Here is a 20433-nt window from a genome sequence, read left to right as displayed (position 1 = left end):
AGCGATTTATCAGATATAAGTTCACGTATACACAGTGCATTACTCACATGTGTGTACGTGAACTTAAAGAATTCAACTTATACATGAACTTATATATGAACTTACATAAAGAACTCAACTTATATATGAACTTAAAAACTCAACACTTCAATATATTATATAAACCTATATAAAGAACTCTTAATACTTCAATATAAAAAGTATAAAAAGATGAATAATCCTTTTTTTTTTTTTTTTTTGAGATGGAGTCTCGCTCTGTCACCCAGGCTGGAGTGCAGTGGCGCGACCTTGGCTCACTGCAAGCTCAGCCTCCTGGGTTCACGCCATTCTCCTGCCTCAGCCTTTCGAGTACCTGGGACTATAGGTGCCTGCCACCACGCCCGGCTAATGTTTTGTATTTTTTTTTTTAGTAGAGACGGGGTTTCACCATGTTAGCCAGGATGGTCTCAATCTCCTGACCTCATGATCCATCTGACTCGGCTTACCAAAGTGCTGAGATTACAGGCGTGAGCCACCGCGCCCAGCCAAATAACCCAATTTTTAAAATGGACAAAGGATTTGGCTAGACATTTTTCCAAAAAAACATACATAAATGACCAAGATGCACGTGAAAAGTGCATTACTCACTAAATCAAAACTACAGCAAATCAAAACTACAATGAGACACATACCACTTCATATCCACTAGGATAGCTATCATAAAGTGTTGGTGAGTATGTGAAGAAACTGGAAATGTCATACACTGGTGGTGGTCTTATAAAATGGAAAACAGTTTTGGCAGTTCCTCAAAACATTAAAAATAGAATTACCATGTGACCCAGCAGTTCTATTTCCAGGCACATTTCCCAGAGAATCTGTCCACTCAAAAACTTATCTACAAATGTTCACAGCAGCATGATTATTGACAATAGCCAATAAAACAATCCACATGTCCACCAACTGATGAATAAATATAGTATATACATATAATGATATATTATTCAGTTATGGAAAGGAATGAAGTACTGATGCATGCTATAACATGGGTGAATCTCAAAAACATTAAGCTAAGTAAAAGGAAGCCTGGCACAAAAGTTTAGTGTATGATTCCATCTTATGAAATGTCCAGAAGTTTGTCTGTAGGTATATCTACAGAGACAGAAAGTAAATTAGTGCATACCAGGGCTTGGAGGACTAGGGGACTGGAAATTACTGCTGATGGGCATGGGTTTCTATGTTAGACTGTACCTATACAAAAATTCCCACCATTTTCCTCTGTTTTGATCCAGAATTCTTATTTGACTTGGTGTGTGTTTTAAGGTTCTAGCTACTGCTTCACTAGTTTTTCTTATATTTTTATTTTTATTGTCTTTGCTGGGTTTTGATGGACAGAAGTGGACCAATAGTATCCCTCAATCTTCTAAAGTTTGCTGATTTAATGGGCAAAAATCCCCCCGATCTCTTGCAATTAAATTGTTCTTATTTAATATTCTAAGATGCTTTCATCTTTTCATATGTTTATTGGCCATTTATATTTTGTCTTGCATAAGTTACACACTGCTATCCTTTACAAATTTTTTATTAGCTTATTTGTCATTTTTCATAATAACTTGTAAGAGCTCATTTGAGATATCATCATAGATACCAATCTTTTGCTCTATAATGCTACAAATACCTGTCAATGTGAATCTTGTTTACAGTATCTTTTACTGGATATATGCTTAAAATTTTTATGTAGTTAAACCCATAAAATTTATTTTTGGGGTCTTATGTATTGCTTAGGAAAGTCTTTCCTATCCCAAAATAATAAAAACATTCATTATTTTCTTTTAACAGTAGTGTAGAATCTTTTCTCCAGCTTTAAAAAGTATATTCATTTAGTTGTTTATTCCATATGAAAACTGATTTTTGATTCCGGTATAATGTTGGTATCTATATTTATTTTTTCATTTTCAAACAATCAATGGAAAAACATTATTTCCTTACAGATTTGAAGAGCTTCCTTTATTTAAGCTAAATTTGCTCATCTCCAAGGATCTATTAATGAACTCTATCCTGTACAACTGATACATTTATCTGACAATAAAATGCCTCTGTTTTACTTACTCTAACCTTATGTAGTGTATTTTAATATCTGGTAGGGCAAATTTGGCCAACTCTTTCCTTCCCCCCGCTTTTTTTTTTTTTTGTGACGGAGTCTGGCTCTGTCACCCAGGCTGGATTGCAGTAGCACAATCTTGGCTCACTGCAGCCTCCACTTCCTGAGTTCAGATGATTCTCCTTCCTCAGTCTCCCGAATAGCTGGGATTATAGGCATGCACCACCACACCCGGCTAACTTTGTATTTTTAGTAGAGACAGGTTTCATCACGTTGGCCAGGCTAGTCCTGAACTCCTGACCTCAAGTAATCCGCCCACCTCAGTCTCCCAAAGTGCTGGGATTTCAGGTGTGAGCCACCATGCCTGGCCTTCCCCTGTTCTTTTTAAACAATCTCTTAGTTATTCTTATGTATTTTTTTCTTACAGATAAACTTTAGATTCATGTTGACAAAAACAACAAAATCCTGTTGTGATTCTGACTGGTATCAGAGAGCACAATGAACAAACTGGTAACCCCTGAGTTGAATCTGGCCGGTAGAGATTATTGTTGAGTCTGTGACGTAATATTTGTTTTTAAAATTGGTGCTGGAATTTTTTTTAATACAGGACTTATACATGGAGTACAAAATCCAAAAGGAACAAAAATAAGTCATCTTCCATCCATACCTTACAACCTATCCCCTTCTTCATTCCACTGGAGACATACAGTGCTGCTTTATTCTTTTATGGACAAATAGTACTCCATAGTATAGATATACTATAATTTACCTAGCTAGCCTCTACTGGTGGACATGTAGGTTATTTACAGCATTTTGTTATCATATAATATGCTGCAATAAATATTCTTGTACTGTCATCATTCTAGACATAAGCAAATATTTCTATAGGATAAATTCCTAGATAAATTACACAGTCAAAACTTTAAAAAATCCTACTCATACAAGAGTATGCATATCTTAAAGAATAATATATTTATCATCAAATTGAAATCTTATCTGAATCTTTATCAAAATATATCTTATTTAATTTGTTACATAAGTAGTGTCTATTTTGTGTGGAATAAAGGCAAAAATAGTTAAAAATAGTTACTTAACTGCTAACTATTAATAGTTGAAATGTATGTATCTAGAAGATGGTATACTATGTTCTTTCTGAAAATAGTGGTAATACTCTTATATACCGATATGGAATAATTTCCAAGTTAAAAAAAAGCTAGGTGTTGATTTGGCATAAAAGGACAATGGACATACTTATTTGCTAATAAATGCATACAATTTCTGAAGAAACTGTTACCATTAGTCCCATGTGGGAAGGGGATATGGCTGAGGAACACAGAAAGGAGATTTGGCATTGTATACTCTTCTTCTTCTTTTTTTTTTTTTTGAGACAGAGTCTCATACTGTCGCCCAGGCTGGAGTGCAATGGCAGGATCTCGGCTCGCTGCAACCTTCACCTCCCAGGTTCACACAATTCTCCTGCCTCAGCCTCCTGAGTAGCTGGGATTACAGGCACATACCACTACACCCGGCTAATTTTTTGTATTTTTAGTAGAGATGGGGTTTCACTATGTTGACCAGACTTGTCTTGAACTCCTGACCTCATGATCCACCCCCCTCGGATTCCCAGAGTGCTGGGATTACAGGCATCAGCCACCGCACCCAGCCAGCATTGTAGACTCTTCTAAAGGTACTTCTGAAGTTTGAACCACATGAATATATTTTCTAATATAAAAAGTAAATTTATTGTTCAAAAGTTCATTATCAAGTGGCCCAAATATATAAAAATTATGGTTAACATATTTAGCCTCAGGAAACTTAGCCTTAGGAAAGTCAATCTGGAGAGACATGAATGAAAAATGATTGCCTGTTGAAAATTAAGCAATTATAATGGTTAACGATAATAATAGAAAAACTTCTATGGCATTTACTATGTGCCATTTGAAACTTTACCAAAACTAACTCATTTAATCCACTCAAGAATCTGTTTAGGTAGGTACTGTTGTTATTCTTTCCATTTTCCAGAAGAGGAGAAACTGAGGCTTAAGACATTCAGTAATTTGGCCAAAGTTACATAATAAGTAAGGGATGGAAATCAGATTTTTGAAGCCAGGCAGTCCACCCTCAAAGTCATGCCTTTGACCACGGCACTGTATTTTCTCTATATACCAAATTGCTATGTAAAGAACAGTGGCTGTGTGGCAAAACAAACGCAATTAACTGCATGACTATTGGCAAATGAGTCAATCCCCTTAAGCCTGGGTTTTCTCATTTGTAACTGAGGAAGTTAACACCTGCTTCTCAAGTATATAAAACAGTTAGCATGGCATCTAACACCTGATAGTGTTAAATAAGTTATAGCTAAAAATACAAACCCTAAAAAAAGAGGGTTAGCTAAGAGGGTTCAGGCTAGTAAAAAGCAGAGCCACTGGCCATCTATAACTCACTTGGACAGCAAGATGTTGATAGGGATTCGGCTTAATGATAAAGCTGAAGACTGTCCTACAAAAACTGTTCAGCAATGGAAGGGCTTGGAAGCAAAAGACAGTATGTCTAAAACTGTCAAAGGAGAAAAAAACACTTTTAAGAAAACAGCAGGCCTGGCGCGGTGGCTCACGCCTGTAATCCCAACACTTTGGGAGGCCAAGGCGGGCGGATCACGAGGTCAGGAGATCGAGACCATCCTGGCTGACACAGTGAAACCCCGTCTCTACTAAAAATACAAAAAAAAAAAAATTAGCCAGGCGAGGTGGCGGGCGTCTGTAGTCCCAGCTACGCGAGAGGCTGAGGCAGGAGAATGGCATGAACCCTGCGGGGCAGTGCCTGCAGTGAGTGGAGATCCTGCCACTGCACTCCAGCCTGGGCAACAGCGAGACTCTGTTTCAACAAAAAAAAAGAAAAGAAAACAGCATATTCTAGTTCTTAAAATGACACAGAACATTAAATGAAAGATCACATTAAGAAAGTTTCTAAGAATCCTGGACTACATTTCTCATCAAGAACAATGATGAGCTTGGGGCAGTATTATATTGGCCTCGTACTTTAAAATCGACATTTTCAAAAGTAAGATGGTGTTCATGAATCTGTTTGGGAGATCTAGAGAAAGGCCACTCAATATTTTAAAAACTACTACAGGCGGCAAAATCCCTCATAGCTTAGCAAGTAAAAACTATGTTCTTTACTCAGGCATCACAAGGACATAAGGAAAGGGCCACTGCTGTATCTAAAGCTAATTTAATTTGGTTTGTGGTTAGTAAATCTGTTATTTTAGGCAACTGGCAAGAGAAAAATATTCCTGCCGTGAGTAAAATCATGTAGAAAAGTGCTGGCAATCTTTAAAGTATTAAGGACCTAATAATCTCTACTGTTCTATATTCTATTCTGCTGACTTCAGTACAGGGCACAAGCCCTAAGATCCAGGTAGTAAATTATGAGCAGTGTAAGATATTCACTATAATTTTAAAAAAGGCACATTTGCAAAGACATTTAAGAAGGAAATAATACCAATTCTACACAAATGCTTCCGGAAAATACAAGAGAAAGGACCACTTCCCAACTTATCTCATGAAGCCAATGTTATTATGATAACAAAACTATATAAGGACATTGTAAGACTAGAAAGAGCCGGGCGCAGCGGCTCACACCTGTAATCCCAGCACTTTGGGAGGCCAAGATGGGTGGATCACCTGAGGTCAGGAGTTCGAGACCAGCCTGGCCATCATGTTGAATCCCTGCCTCTACTAAAAATACAAAAATAGCCAGGTGTGGTGGCAGACACCTGTAATCCCAGCTACTCCGGAGGCTGAGACAGGAGAATCGCTTGAACCTGGGGCAGAAGTTGCAGTGAGCTGAGATTGCGCCACTCCACTCCAGCCTGGGAGACAGAGCAAGACACCATCTCAAAAAAAAAAAAAAACAAAAAAAACCAAACGAACAAACAAAAAACAAAAAAAGAATAGAAAGAACACAGGAAGTAAAACATAAACCCAGAATAATGTCCCTCATGAACACAGATGTGACAATTCTTAATATCACCAAATTAAATGAAATAATATAAAATGGATAACATATCATAACTGAGTGGGACTCTCCCCAGAATATAAGTCAATGTGATTTATTACCATATTAACAAGACTAAGCAAGAAAAACCAAGTGGTCATCTCAACAGATGCAGAAAAAGCATTTGATTAAATACAACATCCATCATGATAAAAACTATTAAAAATTATAAATAGAAAGAAGCTTTCCTTGAAAGGAATCCTGGTAAAGGGCAACTATGAAAAACTTACAGCTAAGATCATACTTAATGATGAAAGACTGAATGTTTCCTCCCTAAGACTGGGAACAAGGTAAGGATGTCTGCTTTTGTCACCCTATTCAAGATTGAACTGTTAGTGCTAGTTCAATAAAGCAGAAAAAGAAGAAAGAAAGACAACATATTGAAAAGGAAGAAGTCAAATTATCTCTATTCACAGACAACATGATTGTATAGAAAATCCTAAACAAAAAAAATTTTTTAAAGCTACTAGAACAAATAAATGAGTTAAGCAAGTTCACAGGTCAATATAATGAAACCAACTGACCTATGATACAAGAAACAAGGAAGCAGGCACCAAAATTAAAAACAATACAAATATAATAGCAACAAAAACATAAAATATTTAGAGAGGAATTTAATGCATACAAGACGTGTACACCGAAAACCACTAAAATGGTTGAGAGAAAATAAAAAAGACCTAAACAAGTGGAGAGATATCAAACTATGTTCATAGACTAAGACTTGATATGATTAAGATGTAAATTCCTAAAGTCAGATTGAGCTACATATTCAACACAATTCCAATCTCAGTACAGATGTGCTTTTTGTAGAAACTGAAAAGCTAGTTTTAAAATGTATATAAAAATATAAAAGACCTATAAAGTCAATAGTGATCTTGAATAGGAAAAACAACATTGGGAGGAATTATACTTTCTGATTTCAAGACATAATAATCTACAGTTTGTATTGGTATAAGGATAGACATAAAGACTGACAGAACAGAATACAAAGCTCAGAAACAGACCTTGCATGCGTGTCCAACTGAATTTCCACAGATAACGAAGTGATCAAATGGGGAAAGACCAGACTTTTCAACAAATGATGTTCCAACAACTGGATCTCCATAAGAAAAAAAAATGCCTCAACCCTTATCTCAATACAATAATTAACTTTAAATGGTCCCTAGACCTAATGTAAGAGCTAAAACTACAAAACTTACAGAGGAAAACATGACAAAATCTTTGAGACTGTTTAAGCAAATTTTCTTTCTTTTTTTTTTTTCTGAGACGGAGTTTCACTCTTGTTGCCCAGGCTGGAGTGCAACGGCGCGATCTCGGCTCACCCCAACCTCCGCCTCCCGGGTTCAAGCAATTCTCCTGCCTCAGCCTCCCAAGCAGCTGGGATTACAGACAAGCACCACCACACCTGGCTAATTTTGTATTTTTAGTAGAGATGGCGTTTCACCATGTTGGTCAGGCTGGTCTCAAACTCCTGACCTCCTGTGATTCGCCCACCTTGGCCTCCCAAAGTGCTGGGATTACAGGCATGAGCCACCGCACCCGGTCCTGTTTAAGCAAATTTTCTTAGAACACAAAAAGCAAGAACCACAAAAGAAAAAAAAAGATAAATATAACTTCATAAAAATTTAAAACATTTGCTCTTTGAAAGATATTAAGAAAATGAAAATGCAAGCCTCAGACTAGGAAATATGTGTATCTTATATTTAAGGACTTGTACCCAGAATATACAAAGAGCTCTTATAATAAATAAGGCAAACAACCTGATTAAAAAACAATAGACAAAAGATTTGACAGACATGTCACCCAAGAAGATACATGAATAACAAATGATCATATAAAAAGATGCTCAAAATAATCAGTCATTAGAAAAATGCAAAATAAAACTAGAGTGAGATATCATTATAACTGCACTAGAATGACTAAACTCACAGAGAAACACAAACACCAAGTACCAAAGAGAATGCAGAGCAGTAAGACCTCATTCTTTGCTGGTGGGAAGATAAAATGGTGGAGCCACACTGGAAAACATTTTGGCAGTTTCTTAAAAAGTTAAACGTATATTTACCAACAACCCCAGAATCCCACTCCTGGGTATTTACCCAAAGGAAATGAAAACATATTCCCACACAAAAACTTGTACACAAGATGTTCACGGCAGTTTAGTTCAAAATAGTCAGGCCCTAGAAACAATCCAAATGTCCATCTACTGATTAATGGGTAAGCTAATTTTGTTATATCCATTCAATGGATTAGTATTTAGCATTCAAAGGTCATAAATGACTGAAACATGTAACAACACTCACGAATCTTAAAAGCATCATGCTAAATGAAAGAAGCTGGAGACATAAAAGGTATGTTTTGTATGATTCCATTGACATGAAATTCTAGAAAAGGCAAATCAATAGTGAAGGAATGCAGATGAATGGTTGCCAGGAACTGGGGGTGGGAGAGCAGTATTTGACTGCACAGATGCATGAGACAACTTCTTGGAATACTGAAATATTCATATCTTGAATTTGGTAATGATTATACCACTGTATAAGTTTGGTACAACTCAGAAACCTACAGTCTTATGTAAATTTTATCTTAATAAAGGTGATAAAAACAAAGGAAAAAACAAATTTCCCCTGTACATCTCCAAGTTTACTTTGTGAGAATCAAATGATATAGTCAAATTTAGCTGAAGCTGACACAGTCTGATATTAAAAGTTTTCTTCTAAGCCAAAAGAATTTGAAACATTGCTTCAAAATTTTATAGGCCTCTCAGGTATCAAGGCCCTCAGCTGTAGTTTGGTTAGTGCAAGCGTCAGTTCCTTACTTAAGTAGATTTAGTAACACTAAATATAGTGTTACATCTTCCTGACAAAACTATTTGCAGCACTTTGATTTAAGGTCTCACTCTGAGTAAAACTTTTAAGAGTTAATAGGATAATTCTTTACTGCATAAAAGACCATATCTAGAATTTACAAGAAATGGCATTTATTTTCTCTTCAGAGCCTCTCTTCTGCAGGAAGTTATTTATGATATTTATGATATTGCTTTAAGACTGACAGACTACAGCTGAATCTCAGGTTTTGGTATTTTATCACACACAGGTACCTTCTGACTTTCTTACTGGGGTATCACTTCCTCTTTTTGTCATTTATTCCTGTATATTTAACAATTAACATATTTAATATAACAATTTTTAAATTACATTAGGCAAGAAATATTTCACACAACAATCAAAGGAACATTGTATCTAAGTACAGGCTTTTCCCCATAATCTTAGGAAACAAGAACTGGAGAGAAACAAAAATGATAATTACAGAATGAGGGAAAAACCACATCTGTGCCTAACCTTTACCAGTCATTGTCAGGGCTTGCGGTAGGATAGCATTTTTTAAAATACAGTTTCTACTTTATATATAGGTGAAACAGAGATGCCATTTTATACCTGACGAGTCTTCCTAGTATTTACACCAAAAATGTATACTCCTATGCACTGCATTTGAGATGACTGAAGCCCTGGCAGGACAAGGAATTTCAGTAACTGTAGAGAACTGATTTTCAAACAACAAAAAATATCCTCCGAAATTATTTTCACTCCAATTCCTCACTTAGCTGTCAACAAAGTAAGAAAATATGGGCATTTAGATGTGGAGAAGGCTGGTATTTTTCCTATGAGGGGAAAAAAAAAGTAACTTCATGTATTATGTTTACAAGAAAATAGTTTTCCAAAAAATTAAAGAAGATAGAAGGAAAAGAGATTAAAAAGTAAGGACTTTTTGAACCATGGAATAACATCTGTTCCTATTCCCCCGAGGCTGCAAAACAAAAGAAAATCCCAAAATGCACTCTGCGAAAACAATTATAACGTGAGTGAAGTACATTCAAAGAAGATTTGAAAAGAAGGTTTCTCCTAACAAAAAGAAAAACTCTAAACCTCTTCCATTTGGAGAGAGAATTACATCTTTCATGTAGAAGCCCACCCATTCTGCAGATCTCAAATTGGAGATCCACATAAAACTGGTAAAATCCATTAGGTAGGAATTCATAAAATCTTGTTAAATGAGCAAGATAATTATTTCTGGTTGTATTATAATAGGACAATTCCATAGTCTGTGACTTATATTCTATCAGCATTGCTTTACTAATATAGACAGAAATTCCACTTGTTTATAGCAGCTTTATTCATAATTGCCTAAACTTGGAAGCAACCAAGATGCCATCCAGTAGGTGAATAGAGAAACTGTGGTACATCCAGACAATGGAATATAATTCAGTGCTAAAAGGAAATGAGTTATCAAACCATGAAGAGACAGGAAGGAACGTGAACTGTATATTACTATGTGAAAGAAGCCAATCTGAAGCTCCACACTGTATGACTCCAACGATATGACATTCTGGAAAGGCAAAACTAGGGAAACAATAAAAAGGTTGCCAGGAGTTGAGGGGAGGAGGGGATGAACAGGCAAAGCACAGAGAAGTTTTTGGGCAGTGCAACAACTCTGTGTGATACTACAATGGTGGATACATGTCATTAAACATTTGTCCAAAAACCATAGAATGTGCAAAACCAGTATAAACTATGAACTTTGGGTGACAATGACGTGTCAATGTAGGTTCATTGACAGTAACAAAGGTACCATTCTGGGGCTGGATGGTGATAGTGGGAGAGGGGGGTGTATGGAAGGCAGCTGTGAACCTAAAACTACTCTAGAAAATGAAGTGGTTGTTGTTGTTTATTTTTTCTTAATATACTGAAACTTTAGTTGATTTTTAATGTCTGATCTTAAGTTCTCTGATTAGGGAATGTAATTCTTTACCTTTGAAAAGAAATTGCTATAATTAAATAGAATATGCAGTGGTTTTATCCTACATTTTAAAGATAAGTTAAAAAGGCAGTGATCTGAGTACAGTTGGAACATTTCTAAAACCAGTTCAGAACTTGTCTTTACACAAATTCTTATGTTTGGGGAATGAGAATCACTAGGTACAGGTAAGATGCACATCTGATAAAATGCATTTACAACTTAAAAACAGAATAGAATTTGACAGCTAGAAAAGATATATAGAAGCTGCTATGGTGGAATGTTTATGTCCCTCTAAAATTCCTATGTTGAAATTGTTACTTCCAAGGTGATGGTTTTAGGAGGTGGGATCTTTGGGAGGTGATTAGGTCATGTGAGTTGAATCCTTATGAACCAGAATTAGTGCCCCAATAAAAGAGGCCCAAGAGAGACCCGTTCCCCCTGCCACTACGTGAGAACAAAATGAAATGGCATGGCCTTTAAGTCAGAAAGCAGGCTCTCACTAGACACTAAACCTGGCTTGATCCTGGACTTCCCAGCCTCCAGAACTGTGAGAAATAAATTTCAGTTGTTTATAAGCCACCCAGTTCATGGTATTTTGTTAGAGCAGCCAGCTCAGATGGAACTAAGAAAGAACCTATTTAGTCAAAGCCCTTTATCTGATAAATAAGGAAAATGAGACTCTGGGTCACAAGGCTATTTTATGGCAGAAAGACCGGAACATTGAGATTCTGTTACTTCTTCATTATACTACTACATTTTAAGAAAAAAATATTATGGTAAATTTCTTAAAATTCAGAGGCGCTGTTTTTTCCTTCTTCTGTGTATTTATTTCTTCAGAGGACATGCATCCAATTAGTATATTTCTTTGGCTGATAAGCACTCATCAAGCTGTGCCCATTTACTCATTTATTCTGCATGCTTGATTTTTTTCCCAAAGGTCATTAAAAAAAATTATGTTTTAAGCATTCTTAAACAGCCTAAGAAAACATTTTACCCTGAAAGTGAATACAGAATACATGTGCTTATTACTAAAGCAAAGACTATGCTTACCAACCCACCATTGTTAGTGAGAATTTAGAATCTTGGCTGACCTCTTACAGAGGTAAAAATCCACCCTTGGTGGGAACAGCTGCGACTGTGAAAGAAGCTACAAATAACATGCTGGGAATTCAGCAGGCACTGTTATTATATCCTGTTTATACTGTCATTTTTCCTATCAGTAGGATATTATTTATACAGACCCCACCCATGAACTTCTTGTTTATCTTATTATAGAAATCCTCTGAATCTATAAAAAGAAACTTCTGTATTTGTTTCTGGAACAAGCACATGTGTTATAATTTTGCACCTCATTACACTTTTTATTTAGCATTTTCTTTTGTTATGCACCACTCGTTCTCATTTTTATCTCAAGGTTGACTTATTTCACATATTAGAGTTGAACTTAAATCTTTTTAAGAGAACTTGTAAGATTCAGGAGAACCACATCCTAAACCTTAAGGTAGATTTCATCAGGTACATATTCTTTGATACACTTGATTAATTTGTTTAAAGACAGAAAAATGCGTATATACACAGATGAGGTACTGCAGGGAGTGAGCTCTAGGTGACCAGAAGCATTCCATACTCAGACTCACTCTAACCTAAGTGGACCAATTATGAGGACAAGGCTTTATTCAGTTCTACTACCTCACTATTCTCTAGCTGGATCTCTTCTCTGCAAAGAGAAGCCTTGCCCCTGAGTTTAGGTTGATGGCTGGGCAGTCTGGGTAAAAAACGTAACACAATAATACACAAAAAACATAGGAGTTCAGTAAGTAGACCAACAGGACAATGAACCAATATGGTTATCAATCATCCTCATTCCCCAGGCCTGATATAAACAACTGAAGTAGATAAAGGAAAAATGCAAGTTCCTTAAGGGCAAAAATTCACACAGCATTTGTTGAGCAAATGAATTATTATTTTTGGAGAGGGCACACCACTGAAGAAAGTCACACTGGACAAATTTTCACACGTATAGCTTGCGTCAGCATCACCTGTTCTCCTCTTACATTACAAGGCAGCTAGGTAAACATGGAATGTTCAGAGTACCTGTACAATGCTAGACTCTTTGTGTAAGGAAAAGTCACTCTTGAAGAACATTGCTCTAAAATGCATAACTAAAATGAGTACTACACCTCAGGGTGATGAACTAAGAGTAATTAATTTCAGAAAAAAAGAGAGGTCTGCAAGGACTAAATTGGTCAAGAAGTTAAAATGAGGGTAACAACTGAGATAATCTTGATAAACAGAAATTCATAAGGCTGAGATGAGGAGGTGAAAGGTATCTTTGGCACAACCAAAACTCTGGAAGCATCCAACTGGCAGAATTCTGGGAATGGCAAATAGTGAAATTCAGCTGGGAGCATACTGAATAGGGGATGGCAACAAACAAGAAGGCTGGAGTCAGATTACAAGAAATTTCATTTTTTAGACAATGGTGAATCATCAAAAGATATCTGATCAAAGGAAGATGAACGCAAGCTTTTGGAGTAGAAATAAAGACGAGGAAGAGCAAGTTAGGGTGAGGCTGAAAATGGGGAAAGAAGTTTGTAACACTACCAAATCCCATAGATATGGCAGCAAAAGAAAGGTCCATGGGGTACAATAGATAATAAATGTGTAAATGTATTTTCAGTACTTGCTTGCAAAAACAGGAGATGATAGCCGGGTGCGGTGGCTCACATCTGTAATTCCAGGAGATCAAGATCAGCCTGAGCAACATGGTGAAACCTCATCTCTATACAAAGTAAAAAATAGGCTGGGCACGGTGGCTCATGCCTGTAATCGCAGCACTTTGGGAGGCCAAAGTGGGTGGATCACCTGAGCTCAGGAGTTCAAGACCAGCCTGGCCAATATGGTGAAACCCCACCTACTAAAAACACAAAAATTAGCTGGGCGTGGTGGCAGGCGCCTGTAATCCCAGGTACTTGGGAGGCTGAGGCAGGAGAATCGCTTGAACCCAGGAGGCAGAGGTTGCAGTGAGCTGAGATTGCACTACTGCACTCTAGCCTGGGCGACAGAGCAAGACTCCAACTCAAAAAAAAAAAAAAGTAAAAAATAAAAATTAGCCGGGTGTGGTGGTGCACAACTGTAGTCCCAGTCCCAGCTACTCAGGAGGCTGATATGGGAAGATCACTTCAGCCTAGGAGGTGGACACTGCAATAAGCCATGATCACCGGCCACTGCACTCCAGCCTCGGGAACAGAGCAAGACCCTGTCTCAAACAAAACCAAAAAAAAAAAAAAAAAAAGTAAAAACAAAACAAAAATAAAAACAGGATGGCATCATGATGACCATTACTGAGTGAGGTAATGCCAATCCACTGAAGTTAAAGTCAGTAGTTTACCAGTCTCCTAGAATAGCATTTCTCAAACCGAAATCATCTGGGCTTCTGGTTAAAATGTAAATTATGTTTCAGCACATTTAGAGCAGTATTTAGTATTTTTGTTTGTTTTTGAGACAGAGTCTCGCTCTGTCGCCCAGGCTGGAGTGCAGTGGCGCAATCTTGGCTCACTGCAAGCTCCGCCTCCCAGGTTCATGCGATTCTCCCGCCTCAGCCTCCCAAGTAGCTGGGACTACAGGCACCCGCCACCACACTTGGCTTTTTGTATTTTTAGTAGAGACAGGGTTTCACCGTGTTAGCCAGGATGGTCTTGATCTCCTGACCTCATGATCCGCCCGCCTTGGCCTCCCAAAGTGCTGGGATTACAGGTGTGAGGCACCGCCTGGCCAGCATTCAGTATTTTTACAATTCTAGCAAGCTCCCAGGTGATGTCAATAATGCTGTTCCAAGTACTATATTTTGAACAGCAAGATGGGAAAACCTATCTTTCAGTTTCCCTTTCCAAAAAAGGCAATACTATATTTAATGCATCATGTTTAACCCATTATGGCTTATCCCATGCCTTTAGATATGCTCAAGAAATGCTTTTTAAAGGTATGTTACTATGATTTGCATTAATTAAGGTTGGATGGGTTCCAAAGCTACTATTTTAAAAGTCCCAAATGATTCAAGATTCAGGGAATTCAACATACTAAGAAATGCCTCTACCTGAAAAAAAAAAAAAAAAAAAAAATCAACGTTGCAATGCTATTCTGTAACACTAAAATTTTGTCTTTTTAGTTTTAGGCTGGCAAACTGAAAGATACTATTGCTTCTAGTAATGGAGGCTGAAATGTAAGTACTGAAAGACAACATTTCTTCTTTTCAAAGTCCACATCAGTGAGTTTCACTAAAACCTGGTTGACTTGTCCTTACATTGCATTAAGAACCATAACACGGTCCTTGAAGATAAAGGTTAACAACATATTTTAAATATCCTATAGAAAAACACCTAAATACTACAATTAAACTAACACACTGTCCTTTGGTATAAGACTTCTACACCGAAGGACACCTTTAACTAAAGTATTTTACCATAAACAGAAGTGTCATTTATAAAAATATATTATTAGTGTAATATATTAAACACACACACTATAAAAGATTGGCTGATCTTAGATACTTGGGATGAAATGTAAGACTTCTAAACTCTGGTGTTTCATTTTTAACCAAATTAATGGCCAGTAACAACCTTTTAGGTAAATTAGCTTCAGTATGTATCATGGTCTAGAGAACAGAAATAGTATCTTTAAATCATAAGTTATTGTTGAAGATCAGATCCAAGTATTTCATTCTAGAAGGAAGAAAACCGAGGCATAGAAGCTAAAAAGCCCAAATTCACACAGCCATCTAGTAGAATGTTAATAAAACGAGGGGAGAATCAATTTTTATATCTATCAATATACAAAGTACAACAATGTTGCAACTACAAAATGTAGTTGAAAGAGTGTCCGGTTCTTCTAACGACTAAGGCCCAGTTACTTTTTTTAAGGGTCTTATAAATCACTGAGATCTAAGAAAGGAAGATCACACATTAACAAAGAAAAGACATCTGCCCCCAAATTTAAGAACTTCATTAAAAAATGCAATCTGAATAGAGAATGACACATATACACCACATACTAGGGATGGGGCTTAGGTGGGGGTGGAGAATGGGATAGGATATAAAGAACAAAGAGAAGACAATGGTAACTCTTCTCAGTAATGTTTCAAGGAATGCTTTTACATATGGAAAAGTGGTTTAAAAAACAACTTTCTTTACCCTCATGAATCATTTTTTAACTGGTATAATCAGGCATTATATTTGGAGGACTACAAAGCTTTTAAAAATATATAGTATAGAAAGCAGTTGGATGTGCATGTGTTGTACACTCTGTCACAATCAAAAGCAAACTATAGGAACCTTTTTTAGCCACAAAATAGGGAATTTTGTGCTTATTACAAATGCTATAACATTTACTAGCACAAGTCAAAAAAATCACCAGAGAAGTTCGGCGATATTGGAGACAATGGGTTTTAAATCACAGGCATACATAATTATGCCTAAGTTGACAGATCTGCACTGCAATGCAGAAATGCAAGCAATATTCCAACATCTGCACCAGAAGGCAGAGACTAGACATGATTCCAGAATAAAGGGCTCTTCAGCTCTTACCTGTTACCTGTGCAACAACTGCTTGGGAAATCCTCCGATTGGCAAGAAAGGCTTTGATTTCCTCTTTTATCACACTGCTGTCCCTCCTAACAAAAACAGAAGACAAGACCAACAATGTATGTTGAAGGTAGAAATCCTCATCTTTGCTAAAAGAAAGGTGAAGCAGAGAGGTGGGGAGAACACAGAAAGGACACAAAAATAAAGGGTAAACAGACCAAACTTGTGTGAAAATATGAAATTACAATGAACCAAGAAACACCAAATATTCAAGTCCTAAAACATCACACCATCAGACAGACGCTTTAGTGAAGACCACAATAGATATAAGTCTCATACCAGAGGATGGTTAATCGCATGCTCTGTATAATTCACATTAGGAACAAGGCTGTCATATGGTATATACAAAGTTTCATTACTGGGGAATGAATATATCTTACACAGACAGAAATCCTAGAAAAATAAAGAGCAACAACAACAAATTCAGTTGTGAGCAGATTGTGGGCTCGCATGTTAACTACACAACTGCATGAATAATGTTCATTTAAAAACCTTTAAAATGATTAAGGAGAAAGCAATCATCATTCTCACAACCGTAAAAATGTTAGCCATTTGAAGGAAGGCTTGCCCTTTAACTTCTTTTCCTGTATAAACAAAAAATTTAAAGTGGGATCGGTTGAATATAAAGTTTTAGTATTAAAAAGGCATTTATATATTTTGTATTATATATAAGAATACTTAAAACTACACAATATTCTGTGTCCTTGGGAATACATTATAGACCTCATTTTTCCTCCACTAAAATGCCTGTTACAAATTTTTACTTAAAGACTCAACAAATTCTCAAAAGACCAGACATTCACAAAAATGACAGTGAGTGGCAAGACTTCTGTTTTTCCACCAGAACAAGAATTAATAAACAAAAATTATAGTTAAACCCTTAAAACCGACCAATCTCTCTTTCAATGCTTTATTTTCAAAAGGATTACATAAACAGAGCAGTGGTTTCTGTTCAAGCTCAAAAGTAACATAGAATAGAGGTAACTTCTTATCTAACACAGGGGTCAGCAAATTACTGCCTATGGGCTAATTCTAGCCTGCCACCTATTTTTATACAACCTATGAGCTAAGGATCATTTTCACAGATGGACATTTGCAATAAATTTGACAACAGAAAATGCTAACAATAAACACACACTAAGCAAAATATTATCCCTTCCCCTGCAATTTCATTCTTCTGACCAGTAGGCCTCTATTTTTAAAAACTGTACCCAATTATTATTATTCTGTATTGACTTTTGTGAATAAAAATTTGTGGCTGTTTGTTTTCTGTCTTATATACGTCTCTACATTATATCCCTTTTTTTTTTTTTTTTTTTTTTTTTGAGACAGAGTCTCACTCTGTTGCCCAGGCTGGAGTGCAGTGGCACAATCTCGGCTCACTGCAAGCTCCACCTCCCGGGTGCAAGCAATTCTCTTGCTTCAGCCACCTGAGTAGCTGGGGTTACAGGCATGCAGCACCACACCTGGCTAATTTTTGTATTTCTAGTAGAGTTGGGGTTTCACCATGTTGGTTGGCCAGGCTGGTCTCGAACTCCTAACCTCAAGTGATCCTCCTGCCTTGGCCTCCCAAAGTGCTGGGAATACAGGCGTGAGCAGTAGCGCCCATCCTACGTCTCTTCATTATATCCTTAAATTTGCCTCTTGGCCAGTCTAAAATTTTTACTATCTAGTCCTTTAGAGAAGAAGTTTGCTGACTCCTGATCTGAGACAAAGGATCACGAAACCTTAACAATTGTTTTGTCAAAGAACCACAAACTCTTTCTAGGGGTTCACATCTCTCTGTAGACTATTTGGAGAAACTAAAGTATCCTATCCAAAAACAATGAGTTGTGATTTAACTCGGATGAGGGATTTTAGCTCCCTGATGAGTAGTTGTTACATGCTCTGTTGAAAGGACTCTGTTGTAAGACCAGGCTCCCTTTGGGGAATTCTGGAAAAAAACAGAGAGGTCATAGTGGTGCGTTTCCAGTCTGTAGCTCTACAGTATACTGCTGATCTATCAGCTGGAAATCCTAAACAAAAATATTCCTAAAGGAAAAAAATAATCAGCTGCCTAATGCAGTAAAATTTCTCATACTGATCTTAGATTCTGGTTAGATTCTTCCCAAAATGACTGTCTATATTTGAAATATTTCTTTTTTTTTTTTTTTTTTTTTGGAGACAGAGTCTCGCTCAGTCGCCCAGGCTGGAGCGCAGTAGCGCGATCTTGGCTCACTGCAAGCTCTGCCTCCCGGGTTCACGTCATTCTCCTGCCTCAGCCTCCCGAGTAGCTGGGACTACAGGCGCCCGCCATTACGCCCGGCTAATTTTTGTTTTGTATTTTTAGTAGACACAGGGTTTCACCGTGTTAGCCAGGATGGTCTCGATCTCCTGACCTCGTGATCCACCCATCTCAGCCTCCCAAAGTGCTGGGATTACAGGCGTGAGCCACCGCGCACGGCCTGAAATATTTCTTTGAAAAATATGCATTCACATTTTATTTAAAAATTGTGTATATGAAAAAGAAAAAGGTACAAATAAATATATTTAAAAGTCAAAGTAACTGCTGACTAAAATGCAGGTAATGTAGAACAAAAGCTTTCAAATGTGCATCAATAATCAGTGTACAAGAGATAACTTCAGCACTATTTCAATTGGCTTATATAAATAAAACAAATCATTTGGTTTCTTATATAACTATAAAATTAATCTGAAAATTTTTTAATAAAGTATTGCATTTCTATATATAGAATGATCTTCTAGGAAGATGAAGCTGAATTTAAGAGAATATTTATTCAGGTTAAATAAAAAATGTACTTTTGTGGGGGAAAAGAATTAAATGGGTTTTTTGACTACTAATTTACATTGTCATTTAAATCAATTTATTTTAATTAAATTCATCTAGCATTAAATCATACAGAAGAGATAACACTCAATTATTGAAATAGGAAATATCCAGTTTGTAAATTATTCACAGCCTTGCAGCACGATATTATTAAGGACTGCACAGAACAGAAGGAATCCCAAAAATCTGTCAAACAGTAGCAATTCACATTTTTAGATATTTGACAAGTTTCTAAGTGCCGATAATGTTTAAAAACAGAAATAGCCAGGCATGGTGGGTCACACCTGTAATCCCAGGACTTTGGGAGGCTGAGGCGGGCGGATCACTTGAGGTCAGGAGTTCAAGATCAGCCTGGCCAACATGGTAAGACCTCGTCTCTACCAAAAATATTTTAAAAATAGCCAGCTGTGGTGGCATACACCTGTAATCCCAGCTACTCAGAAGGCTGAGGCAGGAGAATCCCTTGAACCCTGGAGGCGGAGGTTGCAGTGAGCTGAAAATGTGCCATTGCACTCCAACCTGGGTGACAAAGCGAGACTCCATCTCAAAAAAAAAAAAAGAAAAAAGAAAAGAAATAAAAAACTCTCACTGCTTTACCAGAGAGCTTTTTCAAAAAGCAAAACAAGACTTAAAAGATAAGGTTGTGCATGGGCAAGTCATTTAACAAAGCTGGGCCCTGGCTGTATCATCTGATAAAATAAAAGAATTGGCCAGGTGCAGTGGCTCACTCCTGTAATCCCAGTTGCTTGGGAGGCTGAGACAGGAAAATTGCTTGAAACCAGGAGGCGGATGCTGCGGTGAGCCAAGATTGCACCACTGGGCAACAGAGTGAGACTCCATCTAACAACAACAACAACAACAAAAAGCATCAATACTCCCTTCACAAGGCTTTTAAAATTTGTCTCCTAGCAATGAAATTAAATATTGTGTGTATATATATGTCTGTAATACATAGAATCAAAAATCCATTGCAAAATTTTTTTTGAAATTGTAAAAATACTAAACATTGACTATTATTTTATGAAACTTCAGAAAGG

At 36.9% G+C, this 20433-nt stretch overlaps 1 protein-coding gene across 14 annotated transcripts in view; it reads right to left on the bottom strand.

The window, feature by feature from the left end:
* The window catches only part of HMBOX1 (homeobox containing 1), a 174430-nt gene that overhangs the window by 58739 nt on the left and 95258 nt on the right, over positions 1–20433 (bottom strand). For all 14 annotated transcript variants that reach the window (XM_032143947.2, XM_032143956.2, XM_032143952.2 and 11 more), the window contains one exon: positions 16513–16598. In XM_032143947.2, coding sequence (XP_031999838.1) covers positions 16513–16598 — 86 coding nt within the window. The remainder of the gene's footprint in view (positions 1–16512; positions 16599–20433) is intronic.

This window comes from Hylobates moloch, unplaced genomic scaffold (genome assembly GCF_009828535.3).
Source record: "Hylobates moloch isolate HMO894 unplaced genomic scaffold, HMol_V3 SCAFFOLD_22, whole genome shotgun sequence".
NCBI classification, from domain to species: Eukaryota; Metazoa; Chordata; class Mammalia; order Primates; family Hylobatidae; genus Hylobates; species Hylobates moloch.
This window is presented reverse-complemented; position numbering and strand designations above follow the sequence as displayed.